This window comes from Globicephala melas, chromosome 2 (assembly GCF_963455315.2).
Source record: "Globicephala melas chromosome 2, mGloMel1.2, whole genome shotgun sequence".
NCBI classification, from domain to species: Eukaryota; Metazoa; Chordata; class Mammalia; order Artiodactyla; family Delphinidae; genus Globicephala; species Globicephala melas.
Window position 1 is genome coordinate 18652809 of NC_083315.2, and position 22355 is coordinate 18675163.

At 41.6% G+C, this 22355-nt stretch overlaps 1 protein-coding gene across 5 annotated transcripts in view; it reads left to right on the forward strand.

Annotated features, from left to right (window-relative positions):
• PDSS1 (decaprenyl diphosphate synthase subunit 1) overlaps positions 1-22355 on the forward strand; it is a 64042-nt gene that overhangs the window by 11825 nt on the left and 29862 nt on the right. For 3 of the 5 annotated variants that reach the window (XR_009561546.2, XR_009561540.2, XM_060293253.2), the window contains exons 5-7: positions 5559-5700; positions 9428-9539; positions 9634-9743. Coding sequence is in view for 2 of the 5 variants with exons in the window: in XM_060293253.2 (XP_060149236.1) it covers positions 5559-5700; positions 9428-9539; positions 9634-9743 (364 nt within the window). In the remaining 3 variants the exon portion in view is untranslated. Of the gene's footprint in view, positions 1-3300; positions 3478-5558; positions 5701-9427; positions 9540-9633; positions 9748-22355 lie in introns of those variants that run through there. The other 2 variants (XM_060293254.1, XR_009561552.2) reach the window with 2 other exon arrangements.

Sequence of the window (22355 nt, forward strand, 5' to 3'; positions counted from 1 at the left end):
TTGATTAGATAGAATAGATAAGATGCAGTTTTCACATTAGTAAATAGGTCAAGCTTCCAAATGCGATAAAACTCTTAAATTCAGAGGAAGTAACTTTTGTGATTGTCATAAAGACAAAGGAAACTACAAAAACTTACTCTAGGGAAACTAACAAAACAGTCATCATCACAGCACCAGCTCACATGAATGATTCCTAGAGTCAGGCCGCTAACGACTCTGGAACCATTCTTGGTTTCTGTGTGTTCTGCATCATTGAGCCAGCTACTGCTGCGGCGGCTTATGGGTTAGGAAGCTTGGTGCCACGAGAAATATTTTTGTCTTTAACCTAGGAGATGGCACTCTTGATGTGTCCATACTCAATTAAAATGGATCTTGATGTAAAGTCTGTGATAAGGGATACCTGCTGAGGTAGAGGAGGCTTTGATAACCAGGTGGTTGTCCATTTCATGGGTGAGGTCAGGCCCAAGCCTAAGGGGAATATCATTGAGAGCAAGGCGGCTATGGGGCTTTGAACATGGTGTGTGCTCACTCGTTGGCTCCCACCACCCAGGGGGAGGCTGACTCTATCACTGAAGGAATCAACGTCTACACGTTCATCAGCTGTGCTCAATTTAAAAAACCCAAATGCTGCATTATTCTTTTGCACCCTGGATCCTGTGGAGAAAGCCAGCCTGGATAAGCTGCAGGTCTGAGATATCATCATGGAGTCACTCTCCACATGTCCAGGGCTTCCAAAATGCAGTGTTTCTTCAGTGGCAAGAAAATAACCAGGAGCATGAATCCTGCATCATTTACGATGCAACTTTGCAGACATCTGTTTTTATCTGGATATAAATCTGAAAGATTCAGGAGCTGCTGCTCTTGAATGTCAGTTAATTTTTCTTGATACTAAAACTGCTGATGGATTCATTACCGTTAGGATCAAGCTTAAAACCGCTCTTCCCTCCAAAGAAAGGCAGTCTCCACTGTAGTCTGGTGCGCTTGTTTGGGTTTTCAAAGGTGAATGGCCAGTGACCAAGGAAAATGACGTGCTAGGCAAGTTGGAGCTCACAGGTATCCCTCCTGTACTCTGCTGTCCCTTAGAAGGAAGGCACCTTTGATGTTCATGCATCAGTGTGCCAGTAAGGAATACAGGGAGAGGGAACAAGACCGCAGTGGCTGGGGGCAGAGACCAGGGAACAGAAATATTGGGCCGAGGATGAGAAGCGAGAGTGAGGGGTGGGCAGGAACGCCTTCCGTCCCCCGCGTTCAACCTGGACGCCGCTGCGGAAGGGGAGACACTTCAAGGTCGTGTCAGTAATGTGGAGAAACAAGATTTTAGACAGATGAAGTAAAATCAAGTAATTTTAAGAATCAGATCACTGAAAAGGAAACATTTGCGCATCAGCAGAGGAGGATGGTGAAAGTAAGAAACTGTGTTAGGCTGAAAAATGGCCCCACAAAAGTATGCACGTCCTAATCCTTGGGACCTGTAAGTGTTACATCATATGGCAAGAAAAGGGTCTTTGCAGATGTGCTTAAGTTAAGGATCTTGAAATGGGGGTATCATCCTGGATTATCTGATGGGCCGGAAATGCAGTCATTTGTATCCCTAAAGAGGGAGGCAGAGGGAGATTGCCGTAACAGAAGAGAAGGCCGTGTGAAGATGGAGGGGAGAGACTTGAAGGTGGCTGCTTCAAGCTTGTGGCCACAAACTAAGGCCCTCCAGCAGCCAGCACAACTGGAAGGAGCGAGGAAAGAATTCTCTCCTTGAGACTCTGCAGGAAGCCTGGCCTTGCCGATACCTCCATCTCAGTTCAGGGAAAATGCTTTTGGACTTGTGGTCTCCAGAACTGTGGCAGAATTTCTACTGATTTAAACCACCAAGTTTGTGGTGTTTTGTCACCGGGCCACAGGAAACTGGGACAAACCCCATCGTTCACATCATATCGCACGAGTGTGGAGAGTGTGCCTGCTGGGACTTTTCTCTCCCTCTGGAGGTACCGCTTCCGGATGCACCAGATCTGGCAGCGCAGACCCAGGGGGGAGCTGAACACTTTCCACAGTGTCAGTAGTTGAGGGACCCAAACTTGTAGCAAGTCAGCTCAGTGGCAGATAAAGGTAGAATCTTAAGTGACGTGGATATATTGTTCAGCATACTGAAAACTTGTGTACTTTTATCAGGTAACAACTAGGAGATGCAGTTCACATCCTGAAGAATTTTAGAGACAGACAGAGAGAGACTTTGTTTGCATTTTAACTAGAGAGTTCTTCAGTACCAAACTGATAAAGTGTTCATTCGTGCCTTTAAAACTCGAGATGATGCGAAGTGTCAGAGAAGAGGAGGTCACCCTCCCATGACTGTGCCTTTCAGAACAGGGGAGACCTCCTGCCCTCCAGCTCCGAAGAGACTTGGGGAGTCGTTGGCATAAGACCTTTAAACTGGGCCCCCAAGTTTCAGGTCATGCCTGCGGTTTAGAGGCGGGGCTGCAGGGGGGCAGCAGAGGCTGAGCTTGTGTCAAATCCCTTCTCAGGAGAAGCTTCCGTTTGGGGCTTGCAGTCAGTCAGGCGAATACCCCACTTACAGAGCAGCATGTCCCCAACTTTGTGTGTCAGAATCACCAGGACTGCTGCTTCAGAATGCCAGTTCCTGAGCCCCATCATGAGGGATCCCAGTTCCTAAGTCTAAGGAATTTTCAGTCTGTATTTTCAAGAGTATTGATTTTGACACAGTGGGCAAGAGATGATATTTAAGAAACACTAATCTTGTCAGAGTTCTCACAAACAAAGTGAAACGCTTCTGTTTAGAATTGGCAGAAGAAAATAAACAGAAGAACATTGGGAAATAGAAACAGCCTTCTGTAACCCAGCTGAGAACTCTGGTCTTTATACAACCTCTGTAGCTTTGGGAATAGGAGCTTCTCTGTCTCGGTTAGAGTGAAACCACATTTACTATTTAAATTCTTCTGCTTCCCTCAGTTGTTGCAAATCAAGGTAACCCATTGATAAGGTTTGACTTTCTTTTTGGAGGCAGTTTTCCCACACTGGGGGTTTACTTGTCATTTCTTTAAGACTTGGCATTATATATCAGTATGAATAGGAGGAAAAAGCATTTTATTTAAATCATATGTGAGCTTGGTGAAGGGTATGTGGGGGGTCATTATATTATTCCATCTGTTTCCGTCTGTGCTTGAAATTATTCATTATAAAAATGTTGTTTGAAATCTAATGAAGAGGGAAAAACCTGACTGTTGTGAGGGGCTGGCTGAGTCATCGCACGCTCTTGCAGGTGTGAAGGATGGAGGACAGAGCCACCTTTCGAGACTCAGACTCGGGGCCTCATTTTCTCCTGCTGTCTCGCCTGACTGGTTTTTCTTAGCACCTCTCCCAGAAGTTGGGAAAGTGTGGCAGCTCTTTCACAGCAGGAAGTAGACATGATGCCCAGTTTTTTGAAGGCATGACTCAGTTCGGTACTTCGAAGATTTCATCTTCAAAACAGTGTGAGTTGTTTCTGTGATCTGTAAATTTGGGTTGCAGACCATTATGCTGTACTGTGGATACGTAGTGACAGTATTTTCCAGATAGAAGCTGGCACATGTTAAAGGCTAATTGTGCAGGAAAAAGTACATCAGGTAAAATGATAAAGCGTCTAAAATGTGATATTTATCCTATGTAGGGGCTGTGTCACGATGCCAAATAACTTTCTAAGCAAGAATCCTGATTTCATCAATTTAGCCGTAGAAAAGGCATTTTTACATATATGTAGTCTATGAAATTTCAAGATATTTTAAGAAACCTTTGTTTTAATATCTTCAAATTACAAAAAACTCCAGTGTCTCAGTGAGTACTGCCATTTTACTGCAGCTTCCCAGCAGGACCCCTGCCTGCTGACGTAGTTTGTGATAACGGAAGTGGTGCCCGACCTCTAAATACATGAGAAAGGCTTAGAGGTCTTACCAGTTGTTTAAGGTAAGATCTACTATTAATGAGTAGCAAGTGTATATTTCATCAGACTGAAATTCATTGAGAAAATGTTCTAAAGAAATAGTCTTTCTATTTATGTAAAAAACAACGGTAAAAGTCTACATCTTTTCTTGTGCATTAAGACAGGATCCAGTAAATTTACCTGAAAAATACTTAAGGTCCAAGCTTCCTTCTATAGGGTCTGTGAGTTTCTCACAGAAGGATTCAGAACAAGCTCTTGGAAGCCATCCAAAGCTCCATTTTCTCATAAACTAAAGTAGTTTTACAGGATGATTTGTCCCTCCCCTCTGTTTCTTTACTTCTCCCTCCTCAGAAGAATGTGTTGTGATCCAGAAGTGTTTAGAACTGTTACAATTGTGACATTAATAAATAACGAGCAGCACTTTACAGTTGATTTCTGGGCTAAAAGCAGTTGGAAGATTCTGAGGTTTAGTTCTAAAAATCTTAAGTAAGAGTTGCTGGTAAAGCACCATATTTTAAAATTACATTTCAAGCAAGACGGGAAGATAGTCTTCAGGCTGATTTAGTGTTTGTAGTTAAATTCCAGCATCTTTAATGTTAGTTATACTTCATTTTTCATGGCTTTCTGCTGGATCTGAGGAATTAGAATGAGCACTGGCTTTTGCAGATGTTCAAATTAGGTTCTTAAAGAAAAAAAGCCACATTTCAGTATCCCTCTCTCTTTTCTTCCTTCTAAGAGAGAACGTGGTGATATTTGAAAAGTAAGCTATAGGAATAAATAAAACATTTAGTTAGCGTGTGTTTGAGCCAGGCTTCTGTGTTAGATTCAGAAAATTCAGTTGGTTATTTCTCCAGTTTGATTTTCTTAAAATTCAGTTTTTTTAAATTCCCATAGATGATGATGGTGAGAATAATGATGATTAAAAAGAAATTGGGGTTCCCTTTTAACTGTAAAAGTCGCATCCAAGTATCTTCTTGGGAATGTTTCTCCTGTATTTTGTGTTAAATCTGGAAAATGAAAGTTTAAATTTCTAATGCACAGGTTAAATTTGGATTGGAATTCATATTCCAATATGAATTATCAATTCATATTGGTAACCAATATCAATAGCCAATTGGAATTATGAATTCCAGCTCTCTTGGTTATCAAGGTCTTCTTACTAAATATTTAAGACATTATTAAAAGCTTTGAACACAGTGACCGTTGGTTCTTTCATACACTTCTTTAGAATGCTCTTCACCCATCTTCCCCATCCACCCCTGAAATTTAATTGTAACCTAACTGTAAACTTGACCAACTGACCAAGACCACTGTTATAAGACATAACGATGATTCTTCAGCCAGATACCCAGACATCTCAGGTGTTTATCCTTTTTTTGTTGTTAATTATACAAATTCTACTTCTTAGTGTGGTGTCCCAAAAACATAATCTTGGTACAGGGTATCTTGTGCATTTTTAAAATGTTCTCCAAATGATAGAATTGGCTGTGTAGGGAAGCCAAAGTTTTTATATAGTTTCTCTTAGAGAAATAAAATTCTTTATCCTAGATCCGATGTCCAATTTTCACAAGATGATTGCTGAGAAGGTTATAGGCGGTGTCTCTGTTAAAAAGCATTGCTTTCTGTTAACTAGAAATGTGCAAGCAAGCCAGCGTGCCATAGCCTTAATTGCAGAAATGATCCACACTGCCAGCCTGGTCCATGATGATGTCATTGATGATGCAAGTTCCCGAAGAGGAAAACACACAGTTAATAAGATCTGGGGTGAAAAGAAGGTATGGCTTTTTGGTTTTTTACAACTTTCTTATTAAATCCCATACTCTTTGGATTGCATTTATTTTCCAGATTTGTCTCATTAAAAAGTAAAATATGGGCTTCCCTGGTGGCGCAGTGGTTGAGAGTCCGCCTGCCGATGCAGGGGACACGGGTTGGTGCCCCGGTCTGGGAAGATCCCACATGCCGTGGAGCGGCTGGGCCCGTGAGCCATGGCCGCTGAGCCTGCGCGTCCAGAGCCTGTGCTCCGCAACGGGAGAGGCCACAACAGTGACAGGCCTACCACAAAAAAAAAAATGCTTCATCAAATGTGGTCTTCCAGCTTTCAAAATAGTTTTCATGTCTGGTCTATATACAGATGTTTGATCATGGATAACAGCACAGAAAAATAAACTTAGTGTTTCTGCTTCTTCACAGTTTTATATAAGAATTTGGTTAAGGAAGGAGATTTTTGTAGTTATCCAAAAAGCATATTTCATGAGGAATCACACCTTTTACTTTGGGGCTTACATTACTCAGATTCACTTTAATTGTTTAACCATTTACTAACTGCCACATGCAAGAGTTTCAAGGCAAGTAAATAAACAAAACTAATATATATATATATATATATATATGTATATGTATAAATATACACACATATATACACACACATATTCATACACATCTGTATCAATCTCAGAGGGATACTGTTCTCCCATGAAATTTTTACCTTTTTAAATAGAAGCTTTATAATTGAATAGTTCATGTATATTTTAAAGCATATTTCCACGTTATTTTATTAGCATTTCTTGAAGGGGGTGTGTAGAATGTGGCATCTTGTTTAAGGATGTTTAAATCATGGGTTGAGGAAGGGGATAAAATTCAGCAAATAAAAGGGAAGACCCACGGGCCTTCTGGGAGCAGGCATCTCCCGCCACACATGCCCTTCCCTTGGCCATCCTGCCCATTTGAAGCACAAACAAAACATTAATGTGAATGAGTTTTCCTTCTCCATACCTTCCCCGCCCTCACATGTCTGTAATACCTGGTTCCCACCTGTTTTCTAATTGTATTCAAAGAAAAAATATACCTTCATTATTATCTTTACATGCTGGTTTTTCTTTAGCGCACATGATTTTGTTAAATCTTTTTATTTCCGATTTTAGATGAAAAGGTTTTGTGTCCTATTGACAGAATTCTATACATCAGAATGTTGGTAAAAAAGGGTGGAGTTTCATTTTGGAGAGGCCCTGGGTAACTCTATGACATGTCCTGCAGTCTGCTGTGTCTGTTTTCAGAGCCTGTCCTTAAAGCTTTATACTTGAGCCCTTGGGCAAAGGGGGAGGATTAAGTGAACAAGTTAAGATTTTTCTCCTGACTGGTCCCCTCTTGTGACTGCCTCTGCTGTTGGGGTCCCCCATCCTTTTTTTATTATTATTAATTAATTCATTAATTTGTTTATTTATTTATGGCTGCGTTGGGTCTTTGTTGCTGCGCGCGGGGTTTCTCTAGTTGCGGTGAGCGGGGGCTACTCTTCAACGCGGTGCTTGGGCTTCTCATTGCGGTGGCTTGTTGTGGAGCACGGGCTCTAGGCGCGCAGGCTTCAGTAGTTGTGGCTTGCGGGCTCTAGAGCACAGGCTCAGTAGTTGTGGCACATGGGCTTAGTTGCTCCACGGCATGTGGGATCTTCCCGGACCAGGGCTCGAACCCGTGTCCCCTGAATTGGCAGGCAGATTCTTAACCACTGCGCCACCAGAAAAGTCCCGGGGGCCTCCTTTGGAAGACTGTGTTTACACTGTCACCTGCCTCTTTCAGCTGCAAGGCTGGTCTGCCCTGCATGGGGCCACCTGCTAGTCTCCCCTTTTTTGCCCGTCAAACAAAACTGCTGTGTTACCAATAAAAATCCATTCGTACAGCACCTCCTCCATGAACCCTCATTCCCCTGTCTGGGTCCCTATCCCTTCTTTCCCTTAACCCCTCACCCCAGCCATCCCCAATGTGGCAGCTTGAGTTCCAAATGCTGGAAGCTTTTGGCCTCTGGGATCCCCAGGGCCAGGAGAGGAAAGAGGCAAAAGCCTAGGGATCCTGAGCCCTCAGCTGCTAATGATGTAGGGTGGATGATGGATGTGTGTGTACCTATAAATCATAATGTGTACAATAACTTTATATTTTTTATTTTATTTATTTTTGGCTGCATTGGGTCTTCGTTGCTGCGTGTGGGCTTTCTCTAGTTGCGGCGAGTGGGGGCTACTCTTCATTGCGGTGGACAGGCTTCTCATTGCAGTGGCTTCTCTTGTCACAGAGCATGGGCTCTAGATGTGTGGGCTTCAGTAGTTGGGGCACATGGGCTCAGTAGTTGTGGCTCGTGGGCTCTAGAGCACAGGCTCAGTAGTTGTGGCGCACAGGCTCAGTAGTTGTGACGCACAGGCTTAGTTGCTCCGTGGCATGTGGGATCTTCACGGAACAGGGATTGAACCCGTGTCCCCTGCATTGACAGGCAGATTCTCAACCACTGCGCCACCAGGAAAGTCCTACAATGACATTATAAATGTATATTTACATTTACATCAAGATACCTTATACAGTATATGTTATATAAAATGACTAGTTGGTAAACATACTGAACATCACTAATTTTAGATACTAGAGAACTAACAGACAATAAAAACTTGGGACTTCCCCGGCGGTCCAGCAGTTAAGACTCCACGCTTCCACTGCAGGGGGCACGGGTTCAGTCCCTAGTTGGGGAACTAAGATCCCACATGCCACACGGTGCAGCCAAAAACAAAAACAACAACAACAAATAAAAAAACTTAAAATGTGGTTATGTTGCAAATTCTGTGGATTCAAATTCCACAAACTATCATTTATAACTACTCTATAACACCTATCCATATCTTTAAGTATGCAAATTAGTGTATTTGAGTACAGCATGTAATTCGGTCATGAATAACTTATAATTAGTTGCAAATACAATGCAGACGTTTGTTCACAATCTAAAGAAGATTGGGAAAATATTGATTGGTGTTCAGTGAAAAAAATATTTTGTCCTGGAATGAGGGGCAGTGTAATAGCGTTCTAAGAGCATTGAACTTGGAGCCAAGATTCCTTGGTTTAGTTTTCATTGAGAAAAGCATGGGTTGGGCCGTGCACTGGTGTGTACTAAGTACTAGCTGGATAATTCCCGCTACATGCTCTTAGGAGTTGGGTAAATAGGAAAAATGTGGGAAGACCGCAATATCCAAGGGGTGCTGTGCTCAGAGAAGATCAGAGTGAGGGATCTGAGTGAACTTCCTGCAGGTGCCGCCTGAGCTAATTCTGCACATGAGTCTGCCAGGTGATGAAGGGGAAGGACTCTTTTGAGCAGAAGAAACAGTAAGTGCAAAGGCACAGCCACATAGTTTGATGGGAGAGCGAATGGTCCAGCATAACTAAATGAAGGCAGTGACATTTTGCTGGGGCTAGGGATGAAGCCAGAGGGTCAGGTACTTCCGTCTCTAGGCATTCATTTCTTCAGCTCTGAACTGGAGAGGCAGACTGGGTCATCTCTGAGAGCCCATCCAGTTCAAACAGCATCCCAAATCTGTAGCTGATTATAACGTAATCCTGCTGAGGAAGAGGAAGGGGAAAAATATATCCAGGATGACCCCCTCCCTACCTCCCATCCTGTTTCTCTTCTGAGAAGTTAACTTCATTGTTGGCTCCGATGCTCAGATATTTTTCTCTGAAAGTTTTCTTCTCTTCTAGGCTGTCCTTGCTGGCGATTTAATTCTTTCTGCAGCATCGATAGCTCTGGCACGAATTGGAAATACAACTGTTGTATCTATTTTAACCCAAGTGATTGAAGATTTGGTGCGTGGTAGGTTAATTCTGACTTTCCTTCTTTTTTATTCAATCTTATTTTTTTGCCAAGCAAAAAAAACCCCTCACATGACCACTTTCCTTTTTTATAGGTGAATTTCTTCAGCTCGGGTCAAAAGAAAATGAAAATGAAAGATTTGCACACTACCTTGAAAAGACGTTCAAGAAGACTGCAAGTCTGATAGCCAACAGTTGTAAAGCAGTATGTACGTTCTGTCTCTTTTCAAGTTAAAAACAAACAAACAAACCTCCTAGTTCTTTCTTGGGAGTTAATTCTCCTAGAAAAAATTTCACTGGAGAACCTTAAAATAGTAACCGAAATCCCAAGAGGTCATTGAGAAAAGAATTGCATCCCCAGACAGTGGAGAACTTCTGCTGAGGATTCCATTTTTGCTGTCTTCCTTTGCTATGCAAACATCAACTTTTCATCTTTCCTCCCAAGAATTGAATCAAAATAAGCTTTATAATATAGTCCCCAATCTAATTTCCAAATGGTATAACATTTTTTAAAATTAATTTATTATTTTTGGCTGTGTTGGGTCTTTGTTGCTGCATGTGGGCTTTCTCTAGTTGCAGTGAGCAGGGGTGGTGTACGGGCTTCTCATTGTGGCGGCTTCTCTTGTTGCGGAGCAAGGGCTCTAGGCATGCCGGCTTCAGTAGTTGTGGCACGTGTGCTCAGTAGTTGTGGCTCGTAGGCTCTAGAGTGCAGGCTCAGTAGTTGTGGCGCATGGGCTTAGCTGCCCTGCGGCATGTGGGATCTTCCGAGACCAGGGATCAAACCCGTGTCCCCTGCGTTGGCAGGCAGATTCTTAACCACTGTGCCACCAGAGAAGTCCCTAAATGGTATAACGTTTTGAACAACTTATCGTAACTAGTTTTTCTTGTGATTATCACACACACTGTTTCTTACGTTTTACATATAAAAAGTAATGAAGTACTGTGTTCTTAAGTATAATATTGACCTGGGAGAAAATATATAACTATCAGATTGTATTAGTGTTCTATATACTTTTTTTATGAGTAGTAGATCCTCCCAGTTATATGAAATATAGACAAGCCATTTTCCTTCCGAGTATAAATTGAGTGTGAACCATAACTTTTTTTACCCCTTGCTTTCTCTTTGGCCTTCCCTCTACTTTTCGCATAGTTTTTCTTTTTAAAAATCAGTTAGTATTATCCTTAATCTGTAGACTAAACTGTGGTATTCACTGCTAGCCCATGAATGAGAGACAATTCTCTCCATAGAATTGTTCATCTGACTGTCTCTCAGCCTAGCAGATATAAATGAGATGAAAACTGGGCAAGTAAGAGTCCCTTGTAATTAAAGCAACAAGAAAGGAAGACTTCTAAGGGCCAAATGTCAGTTGCTGTCATGATACATAATTACATAATTATGTAATAATTATACCATAATTACAGTTAAAGAGAGCTTTTTCTCAGGCCTCTCAGGTGAAAAAGTCCTTTGCCAATAGTGCCTCTATTTGGAAAAGTGTCAAGAAATGTGTAACTGTAAGCCAGAAAAGAATGAGAGCAACATTTCTTCCTAAAAAGACCTAAGTGAAACCCTAAGGAATGTGAATTATGTAGAACATGCTGGCCACAATCTCAGCCATTTTTGTCTTTTTATTGAAAGAGCATTTCCTTTTTTTATTATTATTATTTCCAAGAAATTGCGAGTGTAGCTTTCTAAAAAAAGAGAGACAGACAACAATATGATAGACACTAGAAAGCTAAATAAAAGAATAACTGATTTAAAATGGGGGCCATAAAGCTGTGACCTTAATCCTTCATTGGATTTTGATGCCAAAATCTCCATGAAGATGGAGACCCATCCTCATAAGGCACATTACTGTGTTAGGGGAAGCTCAGTAACAACTTCACAGGCCTGAGACTGCAGTTAGAAGCACTAGCAGGTACTGGGGCTGTTGGAACTGGAAAACCTGAGGGTCATTGTCCACACAGGCCCAGGGCAGCAGTGTGACATGGGAGCCAGAATATGAACTAGTGCACTCAGTGATTGAGTCCTACAAGGGCCCGCAGAAGTGGAGCCACATCATCAAGGAAAGAGTTAATTCACTCTCCTCTGCTTAGGAAGCCAAGACAGGATAGCACGTGTATTCGCTTATAAAGAGGACCTCATCCTTCACAGATCAGCAAGTTAAAAGTGGACTTGCATATTAATATGGCCCGAACCTCGTTAAAAATGAAATGTTTTATACTGTCCACTAGGAGGCATGCTGGCATCACCCCAGAACTACCCACTTTTCATGCGATTTATTCCTAAGCTCCAGAGCTGTTGCAATAATAAAGCAGAATCTCAGTGTGAGCTCTCTGAATAAAAGTTTCTATATTTAAGTGCCTATGGGTAGAGATGTTCCAGAGGTGTTATATATTCAGAATTGCTATGTTTGTGCAATCTTGCTACTTAAAACGCAAAGACGTGAGCTCTGAAAGAACGCATGCAAAGCAAATTAGAGATGCCAAAAGGAAGGAGTAAGGAGAATTTAAACATCAGAATCATTATAGCAGAACTAATGGAATTCCAAGATGTTAGGGGAATTTGAAGGAAACTTAATAGCTTATAATTCATTGTCCTAAGAGCTATTTAATGGAAAATAGTATTAAGATTAAGAGAGGGCTGTTTAGGATTGCTTTGGGACACTGATTGATGTTAAAAATAGAAGTAATCTTGAAAGATGATTGGCTCCTTGTTTCTACACATAGTCATGCAAAATACGTTGTGTAGCTTACCAATGAACACTATGCCTCGTTCCCCAGAAAATCTGATGGGAATGAGACCAGAGGGGTGGCCCATCCGGTGTTACTCAGTCAGACAGCAGCTGAGCTGGGATTTGAACCCAGAACTGGGTATGATAATCCTGCAGATTCATGTATTTTTCTCATTTCTTTCTGAATTTCTTTTCTCTCGAGTGCTGCATGTGGCCTGGAATCAGTTGACTGTCTTCCTGTTACCTCATTTTCAAAGCTACAGAGGGCCACCACAGAATTTCGGTTTGTGGGTCATATCTGCTGAACACCTGTTTTTGGTTATGATATTCTTATCTAATCTACAAATAGACCTTATTCAAATTTTAACAGTTGTTGTAATATTGTTATATCAGTAACAAATGGGAAAAATTTTTTTCTGGCCCAGGATCTCATGTGGCATTTAGTTGTCAAGAATCTTTTTTTTTCTTTTTTCCTTTTTTTTTTTTTTGTTTTTGTTTTTTGCGGTACGTGGGCCTCTCACTGCTGTGGCCTTTCCCGCCGTGGAGCACAGGCTCCGGACACGCAGGCCCAGCGGCCATGGCCCACGGGCCCAGCCGCTCCGCGGCACGTGGGATCCTCCCAGACCGGGGCACGAACCTGTGTCCTCTGCATCGGCAGGCAGACTCTCAGCCACTGCGCCACCAGGGAAGCCCTTCTTTTTTTTTTTAATTGAATTATAGTTCATTTGTAGTATAGTTGTGTTAGTTTCAGGTGTACAGCAAAGTGATTCAGTAATATCTGTATCAGATTATTTCCACCATAGGTTATTATAAGATATTGCATATAATTCCCTGTGCTGTACAGTAAATCCTGTTGCTCATCTGTTTTACTTATAGTAGTTTGTATTTGTTAATCCCATACTCCTAATTTATCCCTGCACCCTGTGGTAAACACAAGTTTGTTTTCTATATCTGTGAGTCTGTTTCTGTTTTGTATATAGATTGATTTGTATTGATTTTTAGGTTTCACATATAAGCGATATCATATATTTGTCTTTCTCTGACTTACTTCACTTAGTATAATATTCTCTAGGTCCATGCAAATGGCAATATTTCATTCTTTTTTGTGGCTGAGTAATATTCCACTGTATATATATACACCACATTTTCTTAAACTGATCGTCTCTTGATGGGCACTTGGGTTGCTTCCATGCCTTGGCTATTGTAATAGTGCTGCTATGAACATTGGCGTACATGTATCTTTTTGAAATAGAGTTTTCATCTTTTCTGGATATACGCCCAGAGTGGGATTGCTGGATCATATGGTAGCTCTATTTTAGTTTTTTAAGGAACCTCCGTACTGTTTCCATAGTGGCCTCACCAGTTAACATTCCCACCAACAGTTCCCTTTTCTCCACACCCTCTCCAGCATTTATTTGTAGATTTTCTGATGATGCCCATTCTAACTGGTGTGAGGTGATACCTCATTGTGGTTTTGATTTGCATTTCTCTAATTAGTGATGTTGAGCATCTTTTCATGTGCCTGTTGGTGATCTCTGTGTCTTCTTTGGAGAAATGTCTATTTAGGTCTTCTGCTCATTTTTTGATTGGGTTGTTTGCTTTTTTGATACTGAGTTGTATGAGCTCTTTGTATATTTTGGATATTGACCCCTTAATGGTCACATCATTTGCAAATATTTTCTTCCAGTCCATAGTTGTCTTTTCTTTTTGTTGATGATTTCCCTTACAGTACTGTGCAAAAACTTTTAAGTTTGATTAAGTCTCATTTGTTTACTTTTGCTTTTATTTCTTTTGCTTTGGGAGACTCATCTAAGAAAATATTGCTGTGATTTATGTCTAAGAATTTTTTGCCTATGTTCTAGGAGTTTTATGATGTCATGTCTTATATTTAGGTCTTTAAACTATTTTGAGTTTATGTTTGTGTATGGTGTGAGGGAGTGTTCTAATTTCCTTGATATACATGTAGCTGTCCAGCTTTCTCATCACCATTTGTTGAAGAGACTACCTTTTCTCCGTTGTATATTCTTGCTTCCTTTGTTGTAGAGCAACTGACCATAGGTGTGTGCGTTTACTTCTGGCTTCTCTATCCTGTTCTGTTGATCTATCTGTTTTTGTGCCAATACCATGTTGTTTTGCTACTGTAGCTTTGTAGTAGTATTGTCTGAAGTCTGGAAGGGTTATGCCGCCAGCTTTGTTCTTTTTCCTCAGGATTGCTTTGGCAGTTCTGGGTCTTTTGTGGTTCCATGTAAATCTTAGGATTAGTTGTTCCAGTTCTGTGAAAAATGTCATGGGTATTTTGATAGGGATTGTATTACATTTGTAGATTGCTTTGGATAGCGTGGCCATTTTAACAATATTAATTCTTTCAATTCGAGACTGGGATATGTTTCCATTTCTTTGAATCATCTTTTGTTTCCTTTATCAATGTTATATAGTTTTCAATGTATTGATTTTTCACCTCCTTGGTTAAGTTTATTCCTAAGTTGGTTTGGGTGTTTTTTTTCTTTTTGATGTGATTTTAAATGAGGTTTTGTTTTGTTCTGTTTTGTTTTTACTTTTTCTGATATTTCATTGTTAGTGTAAAGAAATGCAACAGATGTCTTTTTATTAATCTTGTATCCTGCTACTATGCTGAATTCATTTATTAGTTCTAATAGTTTTTATGTAGAGTCTTTAGCATTCTCTATATAGAGTATCATGTCATCTGCAAATAGAGACAGTTTTACCTTTTCTCTTCCAAATTGGATACCTTTTATTATATTTTTTCTTGCCTGATTGCTGTGGCTAGGACTTCCAATACTATGTTGAAAAGAAGTGGTGAGAGTGGGCATCCCTGTCAAGTTCCTGAATTTAGTGGGAAGGCTTGCAGCTTTTCACCATTGAGCATTATGTTGGCTGTGGGTTTGATGTAAATGGCTTTCATTATGTTTAGATATGTTCCCTCTGTATCCAGTTGGTGAGAGTTTTTATCATGAATGGATGTTGAATTTTATCAAATGCTTTTTCTGCATTTATTGAGGTGATCATGTGGTTTTTGTCTTTTCTTTTGTTAATGTGATGTATCATATTGATTAATTTGCATATGTTGAACCATCTTTGCAACCCTGGAATGAATCCAACTTGATTGTGGTATATAATCTTTTTTATGTATTATTGGATTTGGTTTGTAATATTTGTTGAGGATTTTTGCATCTATATTCATCAAAGATATTGGTCTGGGGCTTCCCTGGTGGCGCAGTGGTTGAGAGTCCGCCTGCCGATGCAGGGGACACAGGTTTGTGCCCCAGTCTGGGAAGATCCCACATGCTGCAGAGCGGCTAGGCCCGTGAGCCATGGCCGCTGAGCCTGCGCATCTGGAGCCTGTGCTCAGCAATGGGAGAGGCCACAACAGTGAGAGGCCCACGTACCCCCCCCCCAAAAAAAAAAAAAAAAAGATATTGGTCTGTAATTTTCTTTTTTTATTATGTCTTTGTCTGGTTTTGGTGTAAGGGTGATGGTGGTTTCATAAAATGACTTTGGGAGTGTTCCCTTCTCTTTAGTCTTTTGGAATAGTTTGAGAAGGATAGGTGTTAAGTTCTTCTTTGTATGTTTGGTTGAATTCCTCAATGAAGCAATCCAGTCCTTGACTTTTGTTTGCAGGGAGTTTTTTTTTTTTTTTTTACTACAGATTCTATTTCACTTCTAGTGATTGGACTGTTCAAATTATCTGTTTCGTCTTAACTTAGTTTTGGCAGGCTGTATGCTTCTAGAAACTTGTCCATTTCTTCTGGGTTGTCCAATTTGTTGGCATAACTGTTCATAGTATTTTCTTATGATTTTTAGTATTTTTGTGATATCGGTTATAACTTCTCTTCTTTCATTTCTTATTTTGCTTATTTGGGTCCTCTCTTTTCTTCTTGGTGATTCCTGGCTAGAGGCTTGTTGATATTGTTTATCTTTTCAAAAAACCAGCTCATGGTTTTATTGATTTTTTAAAAAAATAAAATTTTTTATTTATTTATTTTTGGCTGCATTGGGTCTTCGTTGCTCTGTGGGCTTTCTCTAGTTGTGGTGAGCAGGAGCCACTCTTCGTTGCAGTGCATGGACTTTTCATTATGGTGGCTTCACTTGTTGCGGAGCACGGACTCTAGGCTCGCGGACTTCAATAGTTGTGGCACGCAGGCTCAGGAGTTGTGGCTCGCGGGCTCTAGAGCACAGGCTCAGTAGTTCTGGAGCACAGGCTTAGTTGCTTCATAGCATGTGGGATCTTCCCAGACCGGGGCTCGAACCCATGTCCCCTGCATTGGTAGGTGGATTCTTTTTTTCTTTTTTCTTTTTTTTTTTTGCGGTACGCGGGCCTCTCACTGTTGTGGCCTCTCCAGTTGTGGAGCACAGGCCCCAGACGCGCAGGCTCAGCGGCCATGGCTCATGGGCCTAGCCGCTCCGCAGCATGTGGGATCTTCCCAGACCAGGGCACGAACCCGTGTCCCCTGCATCGGCAGGCGGGCTCTCAACCACTGCGCCACCAGGGAAGCCCAGTAGGTGGATTCTTAACCACTGTGCCACCAGGGAAGTTCCTATTGATATTTTAATCTCTATTTTATTTTTTTCTTCTCTGATCTTTATATTTCTTTTCTTCTGCTGACTTTGGGTTTTGTTTGTTCTTTTTCTAATTATTTTAGGTGGTAGTTTAGTTTGAGATTTTTCTTATTTCTTGAGGAAGGCCTGTATCACTATGAACTTCCCTCTAAGAACTGCTTTTGTTGCATCCTGTAGATTTTTGTAAGGTTGTCTTTTCATTTTTGTTTGTCTTGAGGTATTTTCCGATTTCCTCTTTGATTTCATCATTGGCCCATTGGTTTTTCAGTAGCATGTTTTTAGTCTCCATGTGTTCATTTTATTCCCCCTTTTTCTTTCTGTGGTTGATTTCTAGTTTCATAATGTTGTGGCCAGAAAAGATGCTTGAAATAATTTCTGTCCTCTTAAGTTTGTTGAGGCTTATCTTGTGTCCTGGTATGTGGTCTGTTCCTAGAGAATGTTCCATGCATGCTTGAGAAGAATGTGTATTCTGGGTTTTTTTAGATGCAGTGTCCTGTAGATATCAATTAAGTTCAACTGGTCTGTTGTGTGATTTAGGACCTCTGTTGCCTCATTGATTTTCTGTCTGGAAGATCTGTCCATTGATGTCATTGGGGTGTTAAAGTCTCCTACTATTTTTGTATTCCTGTCAGTTTCTCCCTTTATGTCTGTTAGTATTTGTTTTATGTATTTAGGTGCTCTTATATAGGGTGGATATATGTTAGCAACTGTAATATCCTCTTGTATTGATCCCTTTATTGTTGTATAATGTCTTTCTTTGTCTTTCTTTATGCACTTTGTTTTAAAGCCTGTTTTAATTTGAATATCGCTATGCCTTCTTTCTTGTCCTTCCCATTTGTATGAAATGTCTTTTCTCATCCCCTCATTTTGAATCTGTGTGTCTTTCGCTCTGAAGTGGGTCCCTTGTAGGCAGTATATTGTAGGTTTTTGGGGTTTTTTTGTTTTTATCCGTTCTGCCATTCTGTGTCTTGATTGGAGCATTTAGTCCATTTGACATTTAAAGTAATTATTGACAAGTATGTATTTAGTACCATTTTAAACCTTGTTTTCCAGTTGATTTTGTAGTTCTTTTTTTTTTTTTTTTTTTTGCGGTATGCGGGCCTCTCACTGCTGTGGCCTCTCCCATTGCGGAGCACAGGCTCCGGACGCGCAGGCTCAGCGGCCATGGCTCACGGGCCCAGCCGCTCCGCGGCATGTGGGATCTGCCCGGACCGGGGCACGAACCCGTGTCCCCTGCATCGGCAGGCGGACTCTCAACCACTGTGCCACCAGGGAAGCCCGATTTTGTAGTTCTTGTTTGATAATTTCTTCTTTTTGTTTTTCCTTTTGTGGTTTCATGGTTTTCTTTTGTATTATGCTTGAGTTCCTTTCTTTTTTGGTTTTTGTGAATCTGTTGTATGTTTTTGATTTGTGGTTACCCTGGTGTTCAAGTATGTAGACTCATAACAGTATCTACTTACTTTAGACTGATAGGTTCAAATACATTCTGAAAGAGCTATATTTTTTCGCTCCTGTCTCCCACATTTTGTGATTTTGATGTCCTATTTTACATCTTCATGTTCATCGTTTTGCTGTTAATTGTAGTTATAATCACTTTTACAGAATTTTTTGATTGTTTTTTAATCTGTGTGCTGTCTTATTTAAGTGATCTTCAGTCCTTTTATATATTTGCCTTTCCTATTGTGTTTTTCTCTTTCCTATAGATTCTTGCTTCTTTTCTATTTAGAGAAAGCCTTTCAATATTTCTTTTAGGGTAGGTTTAGTATTGATGAGCTCTTTTAGTTTTTGCTTGTCTGAAAAATTCATTCTCTCTCCTTCTATTCTAAATGATAATCTTGCTGATTAAAGTACCCTAGATTGTGGGTTTTCCCTCTCAGGACTTTGAATATATCATGTCACTCCCTTCTGGCCTGCAGAGATTCTGCAGAGAAATCAGCTGATAGCCTTATATGGGGGTTCCCTTGTAACTGACTCTGTTTTTCTCTTGCTGCCTTCAGAATTCTCTCTTTAGCTTTAACTTTTGCCATTTTAATTGTGATATGTTTTGTTGTAGGTCTGTTTGGGTTCATCTTGTTCGGGATTATTTGTGTTTCCTGTACATGGCTATCTATTTCCTTCTTTAGGTTTGGGAAGTTTTCAGCCATAATTTTTTGAAATGCATTTTTGGTCCCCTTCTCTCTCTCTTCTCCTTCAGGAACCCCTATTATGCATAGGTTGGCACACTTTATATTATCCCATAGATATCGTATGTTGCTTTCATTTTTTTTCATTTGTCTTTCTGTGTGCTGTTCTGATTGGGTGATATCCATTATTCTGTCTTCCAGATCACATATTTGTTCTGTGTCATTTAGTCTGCTTCTAGATTGTTTTTTATCTTGATAAATGATGTGTCTAATTTTGATTGGTCCCTCTTTACAGTTTCTAGTTCCTTGTTACGGTGATCTGCATTTCTTTCAATAGTTTTTCTTAACTCCTTTAGCATTCTTATTACCTCCTTTTTGAACTCAGGGTCTAGTAGACTGGTGAGCTCTGTTTTATTGGTTGTTTTTTCAGGGTATTTCTCTTGTTCTTTTGGGAGTAATTCCTCTGCTTTTTCAATTTCACTTAACTTTCTCTGTTTCTACGAATTTAGGAGAATCAGTTGTCTACTGTGGTCTTCAAGGGGTGCTTTTATGTAGACTGTGAGTCCAGTATTTTTGGTGTGAGGCCTGTGTTTGGTGTGGATGTCAGCCGTGTCTTTCCTCAGAGTGTGCTGGCTATTATCCCCTTGATAAGGGGTGTGATTGGTGTTGTGGTGACCAGAGCCTGCACTGGAAGTTGGGCAGGACCTCCTCTTTGCTCTGTGGCTGTCACAGCCCTGTCAGGGGCAAGGTCTGCTCCCCAGGTGTTGGAGTAGGTGCCCTAAGGGTTGGGTTCAGTAAGGCTCTGTTGCCCTTGAGAGTGTGCTCTGTTCCAAAGGAGGTGAGTGCTGAAGCAGGTGAGGCCCATGTGGCCACCATGAAACTATGCGCCACCAGTGCAGGCATCTGCACCTCTGCCCAGAAGCAGCCCAAGGTCATGTCCCTTTCTCTGTTGTGTTTTTCCCAGACCTAGTGCTAGGCTGTGGTGTGGAGTGGGCTGGTGCTAAGGGCTGGGGCATTGTGGCTGCAGGTGGCTGTGGTGCTGCCTGGGACTTGATCTGCCTCTCCCAGGACCTGTTGGCCCCAGAACCAGCTCCAAGCTGCGGTGTGGGGCGGGCAAACCAGAGCATAGCTGCTGGGGAATGAATTGCTGCATACTCCTCCCCAGGGGCTGTCCGCCCAAGACGAGCATTTCTGTGGCATCACCCGGTGTGTGCACTAAGTCTGCATACCAAGTCCACCACTGACGGACCCAGCCCCGCTATGTGCACGCAGACAGTGGGCTCTGAGGTTCAGCCTGGACCATGCACCAGGCCCTCCCGGCTGTCTTCATGCAACTAGACCAGGTCCTCTCCAGGACCCGTCCACTCCGTCCTTCTGAGATTCAGTGCCTAGCTGCTGTTTATACTAGTAGCCCTGTCTGGCGTGCGTTTTGGACTGGGAAGTGCGATGAGGTGGCAGGTGTCAGTGCCTGTTTTGGCTGTGACTGCTGGTAAGCCCGCACACATGCACTCCTCACGAGCAGAGTCCAGCCCCTCCAGCCCCTCTGTCTGTCCCAGTGGACCTCCCAGCAGACGGGGGGCTCCCCAGGGTGAGGGCCTGCCTTTGTGGACCTCTCCTCCTTCACCATCCCTCCCAGGGGCACCAGTTTCATCCTGATGCCTTTTTTTTTCGGCCTATGCAGTTACGTAGAGATCTTTTTTTGTAGCTTTAGTTGTATATGAAATCTTCTGCCAGTTTGCAGTTGGTTTCCTGTGAGAATTGTTCCACATGTCAGTGTATTTTTATGTGTTTGTGGGGGGAGGTGAGCGCCACGTCTTCCTGCTCCGCCATCTTGCTCCCCTCTCTGTCCTGAATCTTCAGTCTCTTCTAACCTGGAACAGTTCCTCAGTCTTTCTTTGCCCTTGTATAACCTTGATATCTTGAAGAGTCCAGGCCGGTTATGTTGTTGAGCCCCTCAGGTTGGTTTGGCTGGTGTTTCTCAAGGTGAGGCCCAAGCTTGTGAATTTGGGGCAGGTACAACAGAAGCAGTGCTGCCCCTTCAGGCCACCACATGGGGAGGCCGGGTGCACCATGGCCCTTTGTCCTGTGACCGGTCCGTTCATTTTGATCACTTGATTAACGTCATGTCTACCAGGTTCTTCCATTTAAGTTGACTGTTTTTCCCTATTTGGGGGAAGTATTTTGAGATTAGGTAAATGGTTCTGTTTCATATCAAACTCTGACTCTGCTTTTAACGTCTATTTGTGATTCTTTCCTGAGACAGTTGCCAAATGACGGTTTCATTCCATCATTCCTCCTGCACGTCAATTCTGCAGTAGACTTGGTATTTTATTCTAAGGAAGAGCTCATTCCATCATTCCTCCTGCACGTCACTTCTGCGGTAGACTTGGTATTTTATTCTAAGGAAGAGCTCATTCCATCATTCCTCCTGCACGTCACTTCTGCGGTAGACTTGGTATTTTATTCTAAGGAAGAGCTCATTCCATCATTCCTCCTGCACGTCACTTCTGCGGTAGACTTGGTATTTTATTCTAAGGAAGAGCTCATTCCATCATTCCTCCTGCACGTCACTTCTGCGGTAGACTTGGTATTTTGTTCTAAGGAAGAGCTCATCTGTATGGACTCTTGGGTTCTATTTTAGTCTATGGATTGTAACCATTACTGTTATTTTAATGCTCAGTTGTCCCGTATTTGGCCAATGGGAAAGGCCCTTTAACCTGACTCCTGTGTCCTATTAATCTGTCCCTGTCATTCTTTCAGTACTTCCTTAATTTCTGGCAGGAGATGTTCCAAGCTTGTCTTGTCCTCCCCAGCGCTGGGATCCATCATTTCTCCAAGGGGGTGCTGGTTCCTTTTGGTGGAGAATGGTATTTAGAAATCAAGACCTGGACACTGGGTATCGTTGCTCCTAGGCTCTCCCAGTGGACAGAGCTAGGGAATTTGTGTGTGTATAATCTCTGTATGTGGATATGTGTATAGCTATGTCTTTCTCTATCCATCTGTGTTTATTCAAACCCCTGAGGTATCATATTTTTATCATACTATAGGTTTCATGATTTATACCAACATTCTGCCTTTCCATACTTGTAACTTCCTTCCCCAAAAGTAAGAAACGTGGACCCCATTCTCTGCAACATATTTATTTGCTCAATCCTAGAATATACCATACGGGGTTAAAAGTTGATGGCTCATATCTCTATGAAAAAACCTAGTAGTTCAGTATTTATAGTTCCTTTTGTCTTTAGCTTGAGGATAACATTGTCACAGTTCTGTGTTCAAAATTTACCTTTCTCCCTGTCTCGCTGCAGTGGTTTTATTATTTGAAATATGGTTCGGTTCCTTTTCATTCCATTTTAGGGATTCCCTTCCATTCTGACTGATTTT